The sequence below is a fragment of the Botrytis porri genome (genome assembly GCF_014898465.1).
Source record: "Botrytis porri strain MUCL 3234 chromosome Unknown BPOR_006, whole genome shotgun sequence".
Lineage (NCBI taxonomy): Eukaryota > Fungi > Ascomycota > Leotiomycetes > Helotiales > Sclerotiniaceae > Botrytis > Botrytis porri.
Window position 1 is genome coordinate 1,205,308 of NW_024066080.1, and position 19,347 is coordinate 1,224,654.

A 19,347-nucleotide genomic window follows, 5' to 3' on the forward strand; every position below is an offset into this window, starting at 1 on the left:
ATTTGTGGATGGGAGATGAAGGCAGGCCAATAATCAACTACTAAACATCATGAATTTCTCTTACTTTTCCTCGGCTCGTTTTATTGCCGCTTCTTGATAATTCTTGAGAATGTATTGCGAGCTTGATTCTTGCATGGTATGGCATGGCATGGCATTTCATAGCATTGCATTGTGACTCACGGTAGATGGATGAATGGTATGGCATGGCATGGCATTTCATAGCATTGCATTGTGACTCACGGTAGATGGATGAATGGATGGATCATTTGCATGGGATTTATAAAAGTCATTTTGGTCGATGAATGGGGATGGATTGGTTGGTCTGCATGGGGAGGGGAAGGAAGTGGTTGGCTGGCATGGGAGTGTTGATACCTATCTAGCTACCTACGTATCTCTGGGTCTTGACCTTGGTCTCGGTACCTAACTATATTGGTTTGGACTGGACTGGGCTGGGCTGGACGGGACTAGATTCAATGAATTCTTTTACTCGCGAAATTGAGAGATTGATTTGTGGGTGTGTGTATTGTGTATGTGTATGTGAATAGATACTGTGAACATGGTGGAAAAATTCGATCTTGATGTCGTTTAGTGTTGACGTTGGTGTGGTGGATGGTTGGTTGGTTGGTTGGTCTTTGGAGGGTTTTCCCCCATGCGTAAGTTTAATAGCTCGAGTGTGTTATGCTAGGTATGTTATTTCTATCACTAGAGAGGATTCTCTGAGATGAGAAAATAATCTTGTGACTGATTTTTGGGGGGGGTGGAGGGACGGAAGAGTATATCGCGGATTGAGATTGCATTCTCTTTGTGTGCGGTTTTGGTTTTGGCTTGGTGGGATAGTGGGTGGTGGGTGGTGGGTAGGATCATGAGTTTGTAGGATGGATGTTGGTTTGATTTGATGGATGGGATGGGATGGGAGGAGAGGGAAGAAGATATATCCTGAGAGACTAGTGGAGCTTCGATGGTTGGGGTGGTGAGTGGTAGATAGTTATGATTTGAACTTTGACGGGGTTTGGATATGGAGGTTTGGGTGTGAGATGTTGGGTTTGGGTTTTGGTTTGAGAGTGGGTTTGGGTTGAGATATTGTAGTGTGGATGGTGGGTTATGGGTTATGAGTTATGGGTTAGTTATAAATATAACGTAACTTAACTAGAAGTGGGTCATGTCATGATATGAGTTACAAAAATCATATTTTCCTATTTGACCTTGTCCTACATGCTACAGGGTGATCTACAATTATCACTAATCCAACTGAACTATCACTATCCTCTTCCTCTTCCACTTCCCCTTCTACCTAATCAATTTAACACTTGAATGGTCTACCACGTTGTTGTTTTGATAAGAATATCTGTTCAACCTCCTCGATAATTTTCAATACTTCTTCAGTACTAAATACAAATTCACCTTTTAATTTTATTCTCTTTCCATTTTTTCATTTCTTCCATGTTTCAAGTAACTCTTTATATTCTTGAAATTCCTTTCGAAGAATAGTATTTTCAGCATTTAAGCTTTCAATCTGATGAGTTATTCGCTTTGCATATCTCTGTACTGGAGAAGTAGGCAGATTATTAGCAGATAAAACTGAATTGAATACCTTATTTGCTTGTCGCAGCTCAATATCATTCAAGGGAGAGTTATTAAGCAAAAAGAGATCTAGATCTTCTAGGTTTGCTGGTATATTTGGAGTGGAAGGTAATAGTAAAAGCGGGGTTGGAAGATTATTTAGAACTTGATGAGGACTAAATGGATTCAAATCTGCTTCTTTCTATCCGCTTTTGATATTTTGACAAGTAAGACCTTTTTCTCTTATCTTTTGAAAAAGCTGTACCCAATCAGATTGTTATATTTGTTATATTCCTACTCAAAAGTATCAATCAACCTTTTGGGCATGATATCGCTTCATCGGTCTATACACTCCAACATCCAATAGCTGAATTAGATGCAAGCAATGAGGTGGTAGAATAAAAAGATCAATTTTCTTCTTAATATAGAAAGCAATCAAACTTTCTATAATATAACTAAAATGATTATTTATAATCAATAATTGAAGCTAATCTCCTAATATTTTTCAAGATTCTGACTCAAAAACCTTACATATTCATTCAAAGCCATAACTATTAGAAGTCCACCCACTATTACTTGTTGAGAAATACCAATTTGGAGGAATGTTAGTTGGAATCTATACAGTGTTGGTATTTTAAACCTTGAAAATGATCATAGGGGGCAAAGAGCCTCCATCTGCATTCACACATTCCAATACAGTTATCCACTTTTGCTTTCCTGTTGTAACCTTCCAATTCGATTTGAGAGTAGAATTCACGATTATACATGTTGATTCTGTTTCTCCAATTGTATATCCTATCTCATCTATATTATATATATTCTTGAGTTTATAATGTTGTTCTTCGATTCGTACTTGAAATGTTGAAAACCATATTGAAATTGTTTCAAATGTGGCTTCTTTATATCTTGCAGATTCCAATTTACAAGAATAGATTCCTTTAAGTTTGAGATATCGATCTAAGAACCTATAAATCCATTGTTGATCTATATGATTTGATTGAAAGGATGGAGGGGTAGGTGACGCGAAAATGACACATTGATTTAGAATTTCTTGGGCTATTTCTTTCAACAACCTAGGAGTTGTAGGGTATCCAGTAGCTGTTAATCGTGAGATCCATCGTATTAGAGTCTTCTCTTCCGCGTTGGAAAGTTTTTGAAAGGATTCGTGAGATTGAGAGCGTGATTGTTGTCCAGCTATTCGATTTATTAAGGTTGATTTTAGAATCTTAAAATGAATAGTAGCATTTCGAATTGAAATAAATTGTTTATTTTTAAGACTTTCTATAGCCTTTTGAATATTATCTTCCGATTCATTACGATTTAATGACTTTCGATCCATTGTGTGTTGAATAAACGTGTAAAATAAAGAAATGAGGGGGTGATTTTGACCTATATCATGACATGACCCACTTCTAGTCAAGTTACGTTATCTGGAAAGTTTGGAGTATGTGGATTCTGGAGAGGATTTGGGAGTTGAGAGTTGAGAGGGATGGATGGATGGATGGATGGGTATCTAGTCTGAGATTTTTGTGTAATTACGTATTTTGATGATCTTATTTCTTGGTTTTGTTGTTGTAGAAACTTCGGATTTATCTCTCTGTAGAGGTAGACTGATTATCTTGGGAATCTTGAATTTGGTTGGTTTGGTGGTTCTACTTTTCATTCTTTCAAGTGGTGTGTACCGTATGTGAATGCTAAACTCTAGGATTCGCGCCTTGAGACTTTTGAAGGGACGGAGCTCGCTTGTCGAAACGCGTTTAGACTTAAGAAGGAAAGACAACCTCTAGCCGGCAGGCAATATGCTATATATATGAGAGTAGAGAGACAATTCATATGTTTTCTATACAAAGCGGTGGTTGACATCAACTCGGTGCGAGAGAATAATGTATCAAGCTTGTTAAATTGTATTGTGTTGGATGTGGTGTACAATCGAAAATGGAATGGCATTCTGTGTGTGGGATATATGTAATTTCTATTGTTGGAACTTGGAGAGAGAGAGAGAGAGAGAGAGAGAGGTTTGGATGGCTACTTTTCTGGGGAGGCGAGATTGAGTATCTCTTCGTCTTTTACCTCTCATTTCCAACCTCTATCTTTTATATACTCCATCTACAGATAACTTCTTCAAGTTTGAATGCCATATGTCCTCACATCACTTCATCCTTAACCCGTCAAATCTCAAGAAAGAAAGAAAAAGGAAGGAGAATTAACTACAATATTACAAGTAGGAGTACACACTTGTGATACGCAATACTGATGACTCAATTATTTGTTGGTTGAATCCCAGATCTCTACATATCATTCATTCCATTTCTAGAGATCCAATCCAATCAAATTCCGCCCGAATTCGTTTTTTTATTTCATTTCATTTCATTCTATCAAAACTCATCATCTCAAAAGAACCAGACTGTGCATATTTCAAAAACATCCAATACGTGTATACACATGAGATTGGTAGGAGAACATAAACATAAGATCTACAAGATAGAGTCTATATTCTCTAATGAAAATAGATAGGGATCAAGTACTCCCCATCTGCATTATCGATCGACTTTGTCTTATTTTTTGGAGTTGCGGAATGTAATTAGACGAAGGAGAGTGTTGATAGATCCATCCAATATCCATACGGGCCTGGAGAATTCATACCGATGCATGCAAGTGAAAGTTTTCTTGCTCGCCATCACTATGAAAATGGTACGTTGACAGGTTTCACTTGGATATCAGTTATGGAGGTTCATGTTATATCAAAACACAATGTTGCCAGTTAATATAGCTTCATGTTGTTACTTCGTACAGCCATCGCAATTAATCCGTGCTGCTTTGAACTTCAATATTTTTCCTTCTCTTCTTTCTCAGCTCATAGCATAATCAATCTATCGTCTGCTTCCAAAATCAGAATATTACGTTGTAAGGAATCAAAGAGAGGGAGATTTCACCTCAATAGCATAGTAACATCATCATATCAAATTTGTAGGGAAAAAAAAGTCGAATTCTCAATTTCAGTCAGTTGTTACCATACCACTCACTATTCGATATCATATTCATCCTCACTCACGAATCTCATATTCTACAAAAGCGGCGCTTCCCCCACTAGTTTTCCACATCGGCGTACCACCCGTTCCACCCCCTCCCTTATCAAAAACTCGAATCCTTCGTATTCCCCTCATCATTCAACCATTTCAAATGATTTTTGATGTGCGACGAAATGGCAAAAAGTTAATGATCACTGGCGGTTTCGAACCGCCGACCTTGGCGTGCCAAACCTATCTGAATGAACGGTAGATATTAGCACCACGCTCTAACCAACTGAGCTAAGCGACCTGGTTAATTGATGGGGAAGCGGAGGTTTTTATGGAATATATACTGTAAAGTGTAGTGGAAGGGAGCCAGAAAATATGTGGTTGGGTCATGACCAAGTGGTGGGGTAGGGAAAGCTTCACTGGTAGAGTAAGTTTAGGCGAGGTGGTTAACCTCACGTGGACTTTGGAGTATAAATATAATACTCTCAGGCCTTGAAAGTATTGCTGTCATCAAGATTATTAGACTTTTGCATTCAGAATACTAGTATGAGGTACTTGGAGAAAGTTTGAGTATCATCATATACATGTATGGACCCATCTCTCAATTTTGTAATGATAATCAGATTTTTCCAAGTGTTAGAAATGAGTTACTCTCATACTTCTCTGCTCATCCGCGTCAGGATCAACCTCCTCAATCACCCGGGCTGTTCTATGTATATACAAATAGAGAAGATATTATAGATCTAGGTATAGTAAGTAGAGGCACTTGATATCATAAAAATAGTGATATTGTCTGAGTATATTTGAAGGAATTACAATCTGGTATGTATAAGAATCTCTGTCCTTCTGGATTGCGATACATTCAATTGGTTGAAAATACAGCCGAGTTTCCTAGGCTTTTTTGAAGATTTTCCCCTTAATGAGTAAACCCATAGTCATTCAATACGATAGCAGGACTGGTATTCTTGAATTTGAGTAAGGGTGGTAATGTGCTTGCGATAGAGATAATTCCTCAATGGAGACCCTTCAATGAGCTTATGCTCGATTTTCTCCCTTTGAGACTAACTCCCGAGGATATCAATTCTGAGGTATTGTCTGGATAATCATGTTCTACATGGCATGAATAACGAGTGGATGACATCCTAAAAATCTAGCAGTCAAGTAGTTAGTTTGAAACTCTGTGTTCAACAACCGACCTTGCTATTCCGGAAATTCGTAAGAACGCAGGGAAATGAGATAAACGATGCGAATTGTATAAGTCGGTGATTCATCGAATCTTACGCACATTGTGCCACTTATAATCTGGAGCCTACCTGCAGCCACCTGCAGTCTAGATAACCATGAAGTTCTGGTTTTTGTAATTGATTCATGACGTTGAATGCGCAATGATACATTTCTGGGCCAACCAAACATCCCAATCTTCACTGCCACTACCAACGCACTGAAACTTGAAGATGAAATACACGGTAGATGTAGAATAAGCCCATAAGACAGGAAGTCCCGAAAATGAATCAATCTGGATATTCTGTCTTGAATTATCAAAATCCAGACTGATGGAAACGTCAAGATAAAACGATAAACTGTAATTCAAGCAGTGCCAAGCATTGATCTTCAAGTCACCTGGTAACTTTCAAGTTAGCAAAAACAAGTGCTTTCATTCAATGTGCTAAAAGAAGTCCGGCTCCTGAGATACTACTAGATGTCCTCGTCATAATCGGGAATTTTTCCCTCTACATTATCCCACATACATCTGCACACTCTCACACTTAGGGCGCGTTCGAGTCGATTTTTCATTTGTTTAATGAAATCTCTAATGATATTAAAATAGTAAGGGTATTCGGGCTAATATATTTGAGTGATATTGAAAAGTAACAGAAGTGAATGAAAAGTAGTAGGGATGAATAAAAATAAAGATTTATTAAAGATTCATTAAATAATCTTTCAAATATAACTTATCAAAGAGCTGTACTAGAAATTATTAAGTAAAGATATAAAGATTTTGAAAACATTTGTCATTTTAAATTATTTAAATTATTAAAAATTCTAATAATTATTTGATAATTTCAAGTGTTCAATAATAAATATATTTATTTAGGAAATAATTTCTAATACTTTGTTTGATAATCTCAAGTGTTTGGTAAACTTTATTATTTGATCTTATTTAATACTATTTGCCAAATGTACAAATAATTTAGAGTCTAATAATTCAAAATAATTCAAAACAATTGATCCGAACGCACCCTTACAATTCTCCATACCCATATCTCAATTCTATAGATCGGGTGTTATCAATCATCATAATATTCTCAATGACGCTCAAGTATATTCATAGCAGTAGATTCAGCGGCTTCTTGGGAGTCGTCAATATTGCAGGTGGTTCATTTTTGACCTCTAGATATTTCTCGCTGTCTGTATTACCTCGTGATGGTTTCTTTGTGATTTACTGGTGATCTTGTATCCATCTGACTCACTCGACTCCTCTGTCAAAAGTTCACGAGAATTGAAATATCAACGAAAGATCCAAGAGAAAAATAGCATTGTATCGTCATCACCTGCGAAAACATTATGAAAATGCCTACAGCTTTTCTCAAATTCGGTAAATTGATGGAGAAGACTTGAGTTAGTATCCCATGGGCGACATTTGTTTCCGGATTGCTATATGTTAATAATGGGATGTAAGTATATGCGAATTTCTTGTATCTCTGGTTTGAATCGAAGAATGGATGTATATGATTAATAATTCGAGCAATGACTAATTCAATATGCAGGGCAAAAGAGATCAAGCGACTCAAGACAATTAACGAGGAAAGACACCACAAAGAGGCGGGAGTATCAAATCTTGGAGATAGACAGAAACTGTCATGCAGGGAGAGGAAATCCTGGAAATGGGAGAAAAGTTTATAGAGATAGAAATGGAGTTTGAATGGGTTTTCCAGACGAAGAGGAAGGGAAAAAGTAGCAATATGTATATAATCATCAATTTTAACCGATTTGGAGCACATTTGGAAATAAAACTGGATGAATCACAAAATTGACAGGTAAATTCGAAAGTAAGCACCCTGCTTCTTAAGATGTGCAACAGATATTTGAAAGTCACATGAAAGATATATCATTGGATGACGGGAATCTATCTTGCGATTCACATCCTGGACAGAAAAAGCCACATATCCACATTGTAACGACATAGGTTCGACGGGTGGTTGCAGTATTTATGTTCTGATGATATATACAAGTATATTTCCTAGATCACTTTTGAGTAAATTCTCTCTCTATTGAATCTCTTTACTGCGCCAGAGAATTTGGCCATGTTTATTCAAGATTCAAGATTCAAGATTCAAGATTCAAGATTCAAGATTCAAGACTGAAGTTGAAATGATGATGCATTGATTTTAATCTACCATTTCAGCTGTAGAGGCTCGAGAGAGGGGCTTGTTCGAATCCACGATCAATACGGCGATATATCTTCTTGGATCTTGGGTTTCCCATATATATTCTCAGTCTTGGATGGTAATTGGTACTGTGGGTGGATAACTGAGGTGAATTCATGATTCCATAATGAACAACAGCTTACAAAGTCCTGAGCATGATCCAGACAAAACGAATGACCAGAGGATAACTCTTTATGGCACAGAAGCCCATATTATTTGTCCATGTGCGCAGGAAGGACATCGTCTCTTTCATTCTCTCATGGCGAAGATGTATAGTCCAATGACCATTCTCTTCTAAGAAGGGTATATTCCCCAATCATCTCGCTACATGTACGGTCTTCGACCAACCAAGCAAGTCCCGCCAATACACGAACCATACCATTCGCTGTGCCATTCACCGTAACATGATGAATATCATTTCTGGACCACAAGTACCTACGGCCGACCAGTACCTCTAGCGAACACTAGCGGCTTTTGACTGTATTGCGATTATGCAATTTCCTATATAGCTTTCCAACTCGCACACTGGTTTCTAAAAAAAATACATAGTAATAAGACTTTCAGTAGTAACACTTCACATACGAACATTACTCAACATCCAAACCTACCCAACTTATTACCCAACTTCCAACATTCTACTACCAAACCTTACATTTCTATCAATTCATTTCTACCTTCAACTTATCCAATTTTCCAAATTCGGCCAAGTGAATTGGGAAATTTGACACTCAACGCTACCTGTAGTACTAGTAGACGAGTTTTGAGTTTACTTATCAAGATCATCCTTCACTACTTTTCACCTTTTCAACTCGTGAAAAATTTCTTCAACTTCTTCAACCTTTTGACAACTTTCTTGACGGAGATTCAACAATAACCTCTCTCATACACAACAACCTCGAACATCATCTACTACAACCACTTTCTAGATATCATCATAACCAAAGTTCTTTGAAAGTTCCTAAGTTCAGGATATCTACTACAACCTCTTCCGAATACCACAATAACCAGAGTTCTTTAAAAGGCACTCAGGTTCACTTGTAAGTATTATCCTTCTTTCTTAGCACACTTCCTCCTTGCTATCCAACACCAAACCTCCCATATATCTTTCAAGGCCAATTCTCTATTTGCATGCACACATTGCAAAGCTAATCATTGCCTGCTCAGATTTGCATACGTCAGTTCGTATCATACAAAATAGCTACGAAGCGATCACCCACACCCACAAATCACTTGTCATCTTTAGCTACAGCTAAAATGTCATACACAAATCAAAAAGTCTCCAGCCCAGTCCTTGGCCAAAGAAACTTCGCATATGCGAGAAACCACTTTCCAGCCAGAAGCCCAATCCTTGGTGGGAGAGACAGCTCTGAAGATGAATCAGAAAATGTCTCTGAGACCAAGGTAAGTTCATCTACCTCCTCTCCTCAAAAAATCAAAGCTAATAGTGTTTAGTATACTGCTGCACATCCTAGAATGTCTCGCAGAAAGGCAACAGGTCGCTCTTGGCCATGGTTACCACCTCATGCCTCGAGAAAACCACTTACAGCTATGGCACGACCAATTACTGAACGCCAATTGAGCTCATCTCCTGAATTTACTCCTGTAAGCCCAGCCTTTACTCCTGCGGGCTCTATCAATCCACGCTCTCCGGAATTTGCGCCCAGAAGCCCGAACTATAACTCAGGCTCTACCGGTCCCTCGAATGCTCTTTATGCTCATTGTCAACCCCAGCCCCAAAGCCCAGCACCGGGCCCTTCTTCGCTCCCCGATTATCAATCTCCGGGAATGACTTATCGAGAAAACTTTACTTCTTATAGGGCCGGATCACAAGATTCTTTTGCAGTGCAACCACAACCTATGCTTCCAAGCGCTGCCAATGATTTCTACCGATCTCTGGGAAGCATGGACAATTCAAATTATTCATGGACACATTCAAAGGTTTCTAGCAGAAAGCGACCATTCGAACAAGATGACGATTCCTTCGCACCACCTTCTAAGCGACAAGAGAATAGTGCAACCCAGATGTTTGGACTTTACAATGAGGCCACTGCTAGAGCAGCAGATCAAAATGCTCGCAATAGGTCCTACGCCGTTAGCAACCACAGCATTACTCCTGCCGGAGAAGATGTCGAGATGAACAACTCTAGAACTCCCGCAAACTCGAACAATTTTGCTGGAATGGTTTATGCAGCAGCACCTTTAACACCAAGAGGACTTGCTGCCGATGAATATAACAGACCTCAAGCAACATTCCCATGTGAGATTGAATACACTACTACTGAGACGGCCTATGGACCCAATTATTCAGGCGAACCTGGTTTTGTAATTCAACAGAAGTCTATCTTTGCTCCTGCTCGTAGCGCAGCTTCACCCAATTCCGCTGTTGCTGTCGAACAAGTGCATCGCAATAGAATGTCGTATGATTCCTCTGCCGCACAAACCTCACCACAACTTCCAAGCTTTGGTTCTCTATTCAGTGGTCTAAGCTCTGTTCAATATCCACAGGTCTCATCAGACACTTCGAGCCATGATTATCCCATGGAGCCCTTACACAATGTTCATAACTATGTCGATCTTATCAGTCCATCACCACAACGTTCAATTCGTGCTGAAGTCTTCCACTCCCTCGAGGCCCGCAATGGCTCTGCTGATTCAGATACTGTTGATCTGTATTCTCCTTCTCCTGATATATCAGAGGGCTCTATTCAAAATGCTGAGAATCAAGACTCAATTGAAAATCCTCCCATCGAATCTTCCCAAGAGGAGCATCCAACCAACAGACAAGAAACAGATTCCGTTACTCTTGCAGAAGAGACTCCTCGACTATCCATTGAGGCCCCTGATAATTTCGACAATGAATTAGTTGTCTCTCATCACTCCAATAACAACAATGACGATAACAATAGTAACCAGTTCTCAACCCTCCGAGAAAGAGTAAGCAATCTCGGGGTAGAATTAGATGAAGTTCATGAAGAATTACACCAATACCGCATGGATTTCAACGATTTGAAACCCCAAAACATTCACCACAAGACACAAATTTCAACCCTATCTACTGACGTCGAAGCACTAAAACAAGAAGTCCTAGCCCAATCCGATCAAACCACACAACTGCGCAACGAACTCAACACACTCAAAGCAGAAGTTTCTGAAAACCAATCTCGTTTCGAAGACTTGATCAAGTTGGTGGTTGATGTAACTGAGCGATCCGATCTTCATGGTGAAGAAATCTTGAAGCTCACTGAGCGAGATGAGGAAGCAGATGCAGAGGCTGCAAATAATGACAATGGCAATAACGTGGATGAAGTTGCGGCTTTGAAGGCAGAGGTTGCTAGACTTCAAAAGGAAGTCCTCACATTACAAAATGAGGCATTGAAGAAGGAGATTGCGGAGTTGCGCGCGAGTAGAGGTGTTTAGGTCGTGCGGAGGGGATTGGTGGAGTCCGGTGTGCGGTTTTATAGTTTGATACCCAGGTGTTATGGAGGGGTGTTCTATTGGGATGGGTTTTGCAGGATGGTGCTTGTGGGATGCATTGGGTTGCGGTTATAGGGTCATATCTTTCTTTTCTGTTTTTTAGGCTGGAAGGAGTTTGGACCCAGGTGTATCGTTTTTGTTTTCTTTGCTAGTTTAATTGTCTGACACCTACTGCTGAAGTTGTGTGCTGAAGTGGTGTTCCAGGAAGTGGCGTTCCAGGAATAGCGGGTTTAGTTTTGGTTTTGGTTAGTACATGAAAACACATCAAAAGATCAAGATAGCAAAATACAAAAAAAGTTTAAAATCATAGTATAATTCGTACTTGTTCAACAGTGAAAACAATTATACCTTGAATGCATGCATCCTAACCATGTTTAACCCTATGCTCTTCCTCATTCTTCCCTACATCAACAAACCCCAATCTCACCTGTCTACTTTCTTGGAAACCTCTTTACTCTTTACACCCTCTCAGCTGCACATCTCCATCTCATCCTCTCTACCTTCTCTACAAAAGTATACTTTTCCTTTGTATAATCTTCAATTCGGCTTATCTCAATACTTTTCATACCTTACCCTCTCCTCTTCCCTTCTGCCAACCACTTTCCACTCGCATAATCACATAATCGTACAAGCAACGAATCCACATCATTACTCTATCAAACAACTAAAAGGTTTCTTTGCGCTTTTTTCCTCTTTCCTCTCTTTCCTTCTTCCCTCTCTTTCCCACCCTCCCTCCAACACTCCCTCCCAAATCATCTCATTCCATCTCTTCCCAACACTTCATCCCAAATCATCTAATCCTCATCCCAAATCATCTCATCTACTCCCTATCCCTCATCCCTTTTCCAATCCCCAACTCTCCCATTCCCTTCTCCCACATCCCCCATCCCCAGCTCTTCAGAGCTAATCAGATATCTATCTACCCAATCATCTACCCAACCCGTCCTTATCACCCCAAATCATCTATCCCTCACCCCCCCTCTAACCCATATCTTCCTCATCCTCATCCTCCCTTTTCTTATCCCCATTCCCATCCTCCATCCTCGATCCCTATCTGTAGTCTTTCAGAGCTAATCAGATACCTATCTATCTACCTACCCATCTATCTCCAAACTATAAATAAATATCTCTCCAACATCTCTCCAACATCTCTCCAACATCTCTCCAACATTTCTCCAACATCTTTTCAACATTTCTTCAACATCCCTTCAATATCTCTTCAACATCTAGATATATAATCTAAATAACTTATAACACTCAAGTTAAATATAATATCGACCCTATATCTTAATAATTAACGATTAATTAATATAAAAATGATAATGATATGAACATGAATATGAATATAAAAACGATAAATACTAGAATGATACTTTTTTATATATTAATATCGAAAATGTTAAAACTAATATTTTCTTTTCTAAAACTCATACTTTTAACAATTTAATTCTAAATACTTTTTTAAAAAATGATACTTTTATTCTAAATCATTTTTTCTTATTTTGATCTTGAGATCAAAAGTTATACTATTCTAGATTTGTTTTTAAATCAATTTTATTTTTTTATTAAAAAAACATTTCTATATTGAATAGATTAATAAAATTAATAAAGTATAACTAATATTATATAAGATTTTTTAATTTATTACGTAATTTGTTAATAAAAATAAGTTTTAATTTATATATATTTCCTCTATAAAAAAATTAATAATAAATTAAATAAAAATTTACTATAAAATATAGAACTATAAGATAAATCTAGATTTTCTATTTTGAAATTAAAATATTACTCTTTTTAATCGAGGTTAGAATAGTATTTTCTTTATTTTTCATATTAAAATAAGATTTATTAAGAAGTGGAATTTTAAAACACAAATGTCTTTTTTTTTTTTTTTTTTTGAAAAGTATATTTAAAATAAAAATATCAAAAGTATTAGTTTGAAAGAAAGAAAGAAAGATTAATTATAATATTTTTACTATTAATATATAAAAAGTACTATTTCTAGTGTTTATTATAAATATAATAATAATATGAATATGAATAATATGGTTTATTAGTGAGCAGGTTATATTAGTAAACGAGTTACTTGAAAATACATCAAAATTAGACCTTTTTCAATATCCTTATTTTAATAATTAATTATTATTTTGAAAAAAGAAAAGAATTTTCAATAACAATAAAAAATTAGCTTTTTATAAATCTAATTTTTTTATAAATATTTCTATTATATTCTAAAAAAAAGTAGAAATTGTTACGATTTTCATTACAAAAAAGTTATTTTTATAATAACTATTATAATAATTTAATTTTATATTAAATAATTAGATTTTTATAATATTTATATAATTAAATTTCAATATTTTCAGATTTCTTTAAATTATATTATTATATAAAAAAATGTACAATTATATACAAACGAATTTTATATATAAAATGAGGTGACTCGTTTATTAATATAATCTATTCACTAATAAACCATGTTAATCGATATGTCGAAATGCTAATATACGACTATAAATGAGCGTCTTTATTAATGACTATAGATGGATTTATGGAATTGAGAATTCTAAGAATTGTTGAGAAGTAAGTGGGAAGATAGGAATGGAAAAGAGAAGGGAGAATAAAAGGAAGTAAGAAGAGGAATGGAAAAGAAAGGAAGGAAGGAAGAAAGTAAATAGGAATGAAAAAGAGAAAAGAGAAAAGAAGAAAGCAAATAGATGGAAAGTAAAGGAGATTACCACTTTCAGACCAAAAAGTCAAAAGAGGTAAAGGTAATGTAATGATATAGATGATTGATATCCATGTTATTGATAAACTAATCTCATCTCCTATTCTCAATCTCTTTTTTTGTCTTTCAATAGCCTTGAGTAATACTTTCTTCTCTCTAAAGAAATTTTGGGTGTATAGAAATACTAATCTCATCTGTCATCTTTCTCTTTCTCTCCTCTTCTTTCATCTAACACTTCAAAGCCTACTAGGTATTCCCACCATCAATCCCAAGTATCCTCTCCCACCCCTCTAATTCTCCAACCCGCCCTCCTGAATCTTCTCCAAAATCCCCTTAAACTCCCTCCACTCCCTCATCAAAACCTTACACCCCGCCTTCCTCAAAACCTCCTCCATCTCCTCCCTCTCTCCCACCTCATAACTCCCTACATACCCCACCGTCAAAATGCCCGCCCTCACCGCCGCCGTCGCACCACTCCTACTATCCTCAATCGCCACACACTCTGTAGGTTTCACCCCCAGTTTCTCCATCGCATGCAAATACACCGCCGGATCCGGTTTACTCGTTGGTTTCTCCAACGATGTCGCAGCACTATAGATGCGATCTCCGAAAAACTTTGCCTGATTGGTCTTTTCCACACTCGCTTTCAATCTGCGCAACGCACTCGAACTCACAACCGCCATTAAATACCCCCCTTCTTTTTCCAATCGCACCAACTCCTCATCGACTCCCTCGCAGGGCTGCAATGCCGCCTGCAGCTTCGCAATCACTTTATCTTCTTCTTTGCTGACGTACCCCTCGAGTTCCGCATCGGTCATGGAATAGTTGTATTTGCTTTTGAGACTACTGATCATACCGCGGAAATTCTGTCCTACGAATTCAGAGAGGAGTTGGGGACCCGTGTACCGGTCGCTGATACCACGGGCTTCGAGAATTTCGTTGGCCAGATCGGCGCAGGCTTCGAAGGCGAGGGATTCAGAGAGCACGAGTGTGTTGTCGCAGTCGAAGAGGAGGGTGGTTATCTGGTGGGGTGGGGGGTTAGTTGGAGGGGTAAGGGGTAAGGGGGGGGGGAGAGATTTGTATGTGTATATACACATGTATATATTCATATATAATAAGGAGAATAGGAGGAGTAAAAAAGGGAATGATAACTAACTGGAGCCATTTTTGCAATTTGGATGTAATGTTCTTGTATGGAAATCTTGATTGATGAAGATATTCTTATGTTTTATGTGTGTATATATATGTTGTATGTGTGTGTATCTCAATGAATAATCAAGAGAATTAAGGTAGGTAATATATGTGATGATATATGAAGTCTTTCGTAGGTAAACAAAGTAAAGTATACGTCTTACTTCTTTCCTTTTAAACAGTTCAAAGTCAAGTTCAATTTCACCAACAGAAAGAACAAGAAAAAGTCAAGAAACAAAAGAAAAAGAAGGTGGGATGAGAAGGAAGTCAAGCACAATTGTTGGATTGGTGGGGTGCCATCCTATCCAGCCATCGGAAAGCCATTCCTATCATCTATCATTCATTTCTCCTCTCCACCACATGCATTTCCATCCCGTGTAACCCCGCCATTTCCAGTGTTCAGTGTTCACCCACCTTCTCGTTTGTCCATGCAGTATGACATTAGTGATGCTAATAGCACTAGGTAATTGCACCAATGATATCAATGAGAATGATAATGTCGATACATGATAGCGGGACCATGTATTACAAACACCACTGAGCTCATTCCTGTCATTTTTCGTTCGCTGCACCTACTCTGTACTCCATGTGATATCCTGGTACCAAGCCGAGAGAACATGTTTATGAGAGAGTACGACGGTGTACGTACATACTGTATGGTATGGTAAGATCCTACTTTGTAGCTACTTCCTAGCTACATTTTCACACCTCCCCTCACCTCCCCTCACTCCCCTCCTCTTCTTCCCCTTCACCTCTTCCTCCCTACACATTTACTTTAGCCATCCATCCAACCATCCATCCAACCATCCATCCAGCCCTCCACATGCTCCCTCAACCAATTCCCATTCGATCTCACACTCTTCCCTTCTCTCCCTTCTTTTTTTCTTCCGTTCCTCTTTCTTCCTTCCATTCAAATTTGTATCACATTACCTACATGCCTACATGCCTACATGCCTACCTACCTACCTACCTACCTACCTACCTACCTACTTATCCATCCACCTACCAACTTACTCACTATCGTTACTATACATATTAATTATATTTATTGTTGGGCACCAATCTAATCTACTTCTATCATCGGCCCGTGGATAAACTCACTCTTTACTTCTTACTTCTCACTCACGTACGAGTTTTGCTATTTTGTAACGAGGTATCTAAACGAGGAGCGTGAAGGGGTTAGGTACTTCACCCATATAAATCTACCTACCCACCTACTAATCTTAATCTATACCTGCTACCTCGCAACATCAATCAACATATTGAAATTTCCCTTTCATTGTCTTTTACAAATATATTTCTACGTAACAAATATTCCCACTTACCCTTCCATCAAATCCAGTCATTCCTCATACTCATGCTCATACTCATTCTCATCCGAACCCATGCTAATGCCAAGTAAAGTCCTCCACCAATTGCTCCTAAAACCCCCGAAGGTACATATGCAAGTCATGTCTCCTCCCGATGACATGTGTTGTTTTCATACCATCTGGTACATGTGATATATGCAATAAATGCATCTTTTCAAATGTACCTGTATGTTGTTTCTTTCTCAACCAATCCAGCACCATAGACACAGAGACTTTCAAACGGAATCCAATGGCATCGAAACCACCACAGGAGGAAACCAGAAACGCCAATGTCAAATCATCTATCATGTGCCATGCATCCATCCATCCGTTCGTGTATAATGTATTACTCAATTATTTTTGAATAATGAACTTTTCTCATGGTTCACCAATGACTGGAATATTGCCATAATTTCCTTCAGGAAACTGAGCGCGCCCTGTCCTCGAATTTTGCGATCCGCCATATCCACTCGCACTATATCCGGTATACGCGGTTGAAGCTTCCAAATCATCATGGTGAGCCGTCGATGTAGGTGCATATGATCCTCCATAACTCGAAGGTTCGTAATCTGGTGAGTGAACTCTACCGACGAAGTTTCCGCCGGGATATCCATCATCGTGTAATTCATGCTCTTCATGCTCTTCTACATTATGAACTGGTGCATATTCGTCATCGTGGGGAGCGGTGGAGAAAGCTTCTTTATCGGGATCGATCATGGCTGCGTTGTTGGGAGCCCGGGATGCGCCGGGAAGATATCCTTCTCTCTTGTAGTACATCAGACCATAGAATGACATTGCTGTTGAGAGAATCCAGAAGAGCCTGTTGTTTGAGATTAGAAATGAGTTGTTGAGGATTGCAATCAAGAGAGATCCGGGAGAACCAAGACATACCATAAGAAAACACCTAATCCCACCACTGCCTTGCTCACCTCACAACCACTTCTACATTCCCCTGTTGAATTCCAATTTGCGACCGCTGCAAAAGCCGATAAAGCCATGACACACCAAACGAGATCAATCACCAACAGCGCATACGGGTTTGCGAATTTTCGCGTCCGGGGGAATCGTACGGTCATGGTGAGATATATAACTGCGGGTAAAACTAAGAATGTCTATTCGATTCATCATCAGTATGAGTCCCTCATCGCATCTGCGAAATCAGAATATACATACATAACCGAAATTCCATCCAAGTCTTCCGTCTACTTTTGCAGAGGATCGCATCACGATGATATCTAATATCCATATGACGACTGCCATGACTAACTGTACGATATGCACAGCTAGTTTGTATTTTTGTAAATTATGTATTGAGAATTCCATGTTCACGGTTTATTGATTTTTTTTTTTGTTTGATTTTGGATTTTGGGTTGATGGTATGTAAAGTGTACACTCGGATGCGAGGTGTATTCTCAGATGCGAAGAAAACGCTCGAATGTGAAAGTTGTGGATGTTCTTCCAAGTGTATTCCGATAACCTAGATAGGTATGGAATGGTGGTATTCTGAATCTCGTATCGCGTGCGTACTCGTATATTCCGATTGTGAGGGGCTGAAGGTCAAACCTTGAGACTGTCTGAAATTTGCTTGGTATGGTATGTGTGTGGGATGTGTGTGGTATGTGTGCGGGCGGGTAAGCTTATGATATTCACAAGTCGTGCAGCACCGAAAGTCAAAATGGGAAGAAAAGGATGGAAAGGAAACGACGGAAAAGCACAGAAACAATAGAGATGTCAAATGTCAAATGTCAAAACAATCAAACGCAATGAATCCAAGCAAACTCTAAATCATACGAAGAAAAGAGGCTCATCAACTTCATACGCGTATTCTTCCGTTCATTCGTACGTGCCCGTTCGTAATATAAGAATATAAAGAATGGCTGCAGCCTTTTTCTTCTTCTCATGAAATCTTGCTTGGGGAAACTTGGTTGCTCCTTGGTTTCGATGGGGTTGGGACGAATCAAGTGGATGTAATAGCTGGGTTTTGAAGTGTCATGTTTATTTTAAGTATCCGCAGTAGGATGTACGAAGTAGAATCAATCATCAATTGGTGTGGCTGGGCAACCAACGACGCTTGGGTTGGAAGAGAAGGCTGAAGACTGGCTTGGTGAAGGCTGCGTGAGGAGAATGTGAGTGACGGAGGAGAATGAGTGATGGATGATTGGGTACCTATGAATATATGAGTTTGTGTATTTAAAACCATGGACAGCTACCAATTGTCAATCCTCATCTCGTATGTATCGTATGTATCGTATATTCCGTAACAGAGTCCACCAACCTGATATAGATAGATACTGACCCCGAGAATATATACACATCGTGTTTGAAGCCATTCCCATCATCAGGTCGCATTACCTATCAGTAGATCGATCACCTGAAATTCTCCAGGAACGCCTCTTACAATAAAAGATGCAATTCATCATCATTCGCGCTATTATATATAGAAATGGATAACAAGGACAAAAGACTTCGTTTATCTATCTACGGAGTATCTTCCCTTATCCACAAGTGCAGCACTACCTCCAAATGGTTATCATCGCCGACGTGATATTTCATTACAAAATGGGGTTGAGAGAAGTTGAATCGACCACCAGACTCCCAAT

The 19,347-nt window shown here is 38.6% G+C and overlaps 3 protein-coding genes across 3 annotated transcripts; 1 reads left to right on the forward strand and 2 right to left on the reverse strand.

Moving 5' to 3' along the window:
* Positions 1–9,259: 9,259 nt before the first annotated feature.
* EAF01_004886 (uncharacterized protein) lies at positions 9,260–11,422 on the forward strand (the record flags this gene model as incomplete). The annotated part of the gene is made up of 2 exons (XM_038913140.1): positions 9,260–9,406; positions 9,458–11,422. The coding sequence occupies 2 exons, from the start codon at positions 9,260–9,262 to the stop codon at positions 11,420–11,422; spliced, it is 2,112 nt and encodes a 703-aa protein (XP_038771226.1).
* A 3,075-nt stretch (positions 11,423–14,497) lies between these two features.
* EAF01_004887 (uncharacterized protein) lies at positions 14,498–15,372 on the reverse strand (the record flags this gene model as incomplete). The annotated part of the gene is made up of 2 exons (XM_038913141.1): positions 14,498–15,229; positions 15,364–15,372. The coding sequence occupies 2 exons, from the start codon at positions 15,370–15,372 to the stop codon at positions 14,498–14,500; spliced, it is 741 nt and encodes a 246-aa protein (XP_038771227.1).
* Positions 15,373–17,125: 1,753 nt separating this feature from the next.
* EAF01_004888 (uncharacterized protein) lies at positions 17,126–18,070 on the reverse strand (the record flags this gene model as incomplete). Its single annotated transcript, XM_038913142.1, has 3 exons — positions 17,126–17,567; positions 17,639–17,859; positions 17,921–18,070. The coding sequence occupies 3 exons, from the start codon at positions 18,068–18,070 to the stop codon at positions 17,126–17,128; spliced, it is 813 nt and encodes a 270-aa protein (XP_038771228.1).
* Positions 18,071–19,347: the final 1,277 nt, after the last annotated feature.